The 3,626-nt window shown below is 50.5% G+C and overlaps 1 protein-coding gene across 1 annotated transcript; it reads left to right on the top strand.

The window, feature by feature from the left end:
- Positions 1 to 815: 815 nt before the first annotated feature.
- LOC123111922 (HMG-Y-related protein A) lies at positions 816 to 1,999 on the top strand. Its single transcript, XM_044532803.1, has 2 exons — positions 816 to 1,054; positions 1,189 to 1,999. Exons 1-2 carry the CDS (start codon positions 1,004 to 1,006, stop codon positions 1,705 to 1,707), a joined length of 570 nt encoding a protein of 189 aa, XP_044388738.1. The 5' UTR covers positions 816 to 1,003; the 3' UTR covers positions 1,708 to 1,999.
- Positions 2,000 to 3,626: the final 1,627 nt, after the last annotated feature.

The following is a 3,626-nucleotide window of genomic DNA, read 5'->3' as shown; positions in this document are numbered from 1 at the left end:
GCTTCGTGCAGCAGTGTCGTCATTATCTTTTGAGTAAAATAAAGAAATACTATAATCTAGTACTCCCTCTGTTCCTAAACGCGCACACACACACCATATCTTTATGAGCACCTTTGAAAGACGACGAGAACGTCTCCTCCCACTGAATGCGCATCGCTGGAAATCCTGAAATAAATTCACGAATAAATGCGTGCACCAGGATTTAAACCCTGGTGGGCTGGAGATACCACAGTCCCTCTAACCATTCAACCACAGATTGGTTCGTTATGTAGACATATTTTAGAGTGTAGATTCACTCATTTTGTTCGGTACGTGGTCGTATGTCGTCACTTGTTGAAATTTCTAAAAAGACAAATATTTAGGAAACCGAGCGAGTATTATTTATATGGACAGCGCGCCCGTAGGGGGGCATGACGGTCATTTCCCCGGACACAAAACACGAGGCCGCTCCCGCTCCCGCTCCCCGCGCAGGAGACGACAAGTCTAGCGAAAGCGTTTCAGGAGCGTTCCTTCGCCCCACCCCAGACCCCCCGCCACGTCACCGATCCGCGTGCACACACCCGTTGCATCTCCCCTCTCCGCCCTCGGATCCCCCACCTCGCCATCCCCGCCGTCCGTGCACGTCACGCACGGGTCTCCGTCCCCCGCACATCGATAAAGGCGTTCAAAATAGGAAAGCTGCATTTATATCGGCCGAAACTGCATGATTCGTCTGACACGCTCCGGGTGCCCCACCGCCAGGTGGTCCCGGGCCCAGGGTACTAACCTAAGCGTCCCACACGTCGGTGACTGCGCGTGGAAACCCTAGGTCATAGGCCTGCTGCCTTTGGCATACGCGGCACAGCTCGCCCATTTCTTATCTACTGCCCCCGCCGTCCTCGCCTCCTCCCCCGGTCCAAATCCGAAAATTTTCCCCTTCCCGCAGCCCGTCCCCTCCTCCGCGCCCGCACTGTAGCTCGAGCGCTCGGCTCCACCGCCGTGGCCTGTAGCCGCCGCCGCTGCCATGGCGAACGGCGGGTCCCCCAAGTCCGGTGACATCCCGCCCTACCCCGAGGTGAGTTTCTCCCAGTTTTGGCGCTCTGCTTCCGTGCCTTCCGCCGTAGATTCGTCGGCGGCGTATCATTTCCTTGTTTGGTAGATCCTTCTCCTTGCCGGTCGCGGCCTGAGCGCCTCTCCTTCTCCTCGCAGATGATTCTCGCGGCGATCGAGGCGCTGGGCGACAAGAACGGCTCGAGCAAGTCGGCCATCTCCAGCTACATCGAGGAGAAGTACGAGGGCCTTCCCTCCGCGCACGCCTCCCTCCTCACGGCCAACCTCGCCAGCATGAAGGAGGCCGGCAAGCTCGCCTTCGCCAAGAACAACTACCTCAAGGCCGATGCTCCCTCCGCCACCCCGGCAAAGCGCGGCCGTGGCCGCCCGCCCAAGGACCCCAACGCGCCGCCCAAGCCCAAGGCGGCGCCCAAGGACCCCAACACGCCCAAGCGCGGTCGGGGCCGCCCGCCCAAGGCTAAGGACTCCATGGCCGACGCCGTCAAGGAGGCCGTCGCCAAGGCCACCACCGGCATGCCCCGCGGCCGCGGCCGCCCGCCGGGTCCCTCCTCGGCCAAGAAGGCCAAGGTCACCACGGAGGCTGCCTCTCCGGCTCCCGCGTCCGGCTCCGCTCCTGCCAAGCGTGGCCGTGGGCGCCCACGCAAGGTGGCGGCTTGAGGCCTGCGTGTGATGCCTTTCGGTCTGTGGATCTCGCTGTGGTTGCGACGGTGGTAAGCTCCTAGGTGTGACCGTGCTTCTTCGATTTGTGCTCTGTACTAATTGTTCCGTCGGCTTAGTTGCTCAGTATGTGTTGTAACCTAATCGAGATGAGTGTGCACAATGGATGGATGGATGTTTTTAGCTTCGGTTGTAGTTGACTGTGCTGCTGTGAGTGAACATGTTCATTTTTTTTATCGCCATCTCTGTTGCTTCCGCATTATGATGAAGATGTTTGTCCTGTTGTTGTGTACTTGGTCGCTGTCCTCTTGACCTGTTCTTGATCGTGCGCTGCAGCTTGCATTGTCACTTAGTGTTGAATTGTGCTTCAGTATGTCGGAGAAAGTTTGATTGTAGTGGTTGGACGTTGATGTTTACTGCTCTGTTCTGTTTAGTAAAATATATAATATATAGCTCACTTCCAGGTATACATGCATCATAGCACATTTTTAGTTACATACCATATTTAGAGATTCATTAGTACATAGCATGGTGGCTAGTCTGAATTTTGGTTTAGTCAGAGATAATAAAAATGCTTGTACTGGCCAGTGTTCTACTCTATATAAGATGGATATAGTCTATTGTATAAACACTCTCACTATTAGGTCGTGCTTCATGCTTAGCATTGTAGCAATTGGAGTTAACTGTCAATCTACTTCTGCATATAGGAATAACGTTCATAACAATTGTCGCTTTGGAATTATCTGACAATCTACTTTGCCTATATAGCATAACTATCCACCATGTTTCGTACTTCGTAGTTGGGATTGCACTGATCGTTGCAAGCTAATCTGGTTACAAGTTTGCATATAGCTGTTGATAGATGCATCTGATGGTGAAATGTTGCAGTTGATAGTGCTTCTGATGTTGGCATGTTGCACTTGGTTTCGATGGCGATGTCGTTAGTATTTTGTTGCTTGCTGATTGCTTGCCTAGTGTTCTTGTACTGTGGATGAGTTTGGGATGCGCTCTTCCCCTTGTTTTCCTCTCACTAGGCGCGTGTCCGGCGGAGATTGTCCCTCTTTTGGCCTCCATTTCCGCCAAGATCTTTTATCTTTTATTATGAATGGTGATCTGCACTCCAAAAACTTATCTGAAGAACCATGGCGAAGTGTTGTTATGTTGTTGATGGCGAGGAAAATAGAAGATTTTATCTTGCCTTGGATTTGGTTTGAAAGCGAAAAGAAAACGTACCCTGGTTATTGAATCCAATGGCATTAGTTATTGCCCTCACAATCATCATCCTAGAAGATTCTTTTTGTGATCTCCTTCTCTTCGTTTGTTCCTGCAATAGGGATTTTATTTTATGATGCAAGCAACTCCCTTCCCTTTTCGATTACCTTATTTTGTATGAACCGTTTGTTGAGTCCTGGGCTCACCTCCTCCTTGGACAAGGTCTTCTTTTTGCCTGATGACCAAATTAGTAATCATGTGATCAATTTTTGCCCCCTTTCAGGATCCAAACCTCTGACGTGTTCGCAACCACCCTAGCTCCATCACACCTTTCCCTCAAATCTACCTCGGCCTACCTCTCTCGCCCGTGCCTCCGCACCTGGACACCTTCGTGTTCTTAGAAGCTTGTAAGTTTCTTTCAAGTTGGCGCTTGAAGCAAATTTCCATAGGCGATCATTTGATCCTTATTATTGCAGTTTTAGACCCTTTGGATTTACATTACATCTTTTTGTCAAATCCCTAAAAGGTCTTAAAAAATTGATGCCCTCAAAGCATCTCCAATAACGATCCTAAAAATGAGCCAAATACCTACAAACTAAAAAATTAGGTTTTTTGGCCCAAAAAATTGCTCAAACAGCTTACCTAAAACTGGGTTCCTATTTTTCTGGCTATAACCTATATTTTGCTAGGGAATTGGTTAATATGGC

Source organism: Triticum aestivum, chromosome 5B (genome assembly GCF_018294505.1).
Source record: "Triticum aestivum cultivar Chinese Spring chromosome 5B, IWGSC CS RefSeq v2.1, whole genome shotgun sequence".
Lineage (NCBI taxonomy): Eukaryota > Viridiplantae > Streptophyta > Magnoliopsida > Poales > Poaceae > Triticum > Triticum aestivum.
The sequence above is the reverse complement of the archived record's forward strand: the minus strand, read 5'-3'. Positions and strand labels throughout refer to the sequence as shown.

Coding starts and splice junctions, on each gene's coding strand:
- LOC123111922 (XM_044532803.1), top strand. CDS start 1,004: ATGGCGAACGGCGGGTCCCCCAAGTCCGGTGACATCCCGCCCTACCCC. Junction 1,055..1,188: donor ACATCCCGCCCTACCCCGAG/GTGAGTTTCTCC, acceptor TTCTCCTCGCAG/ATGATTCTCGCGGCGATCGA.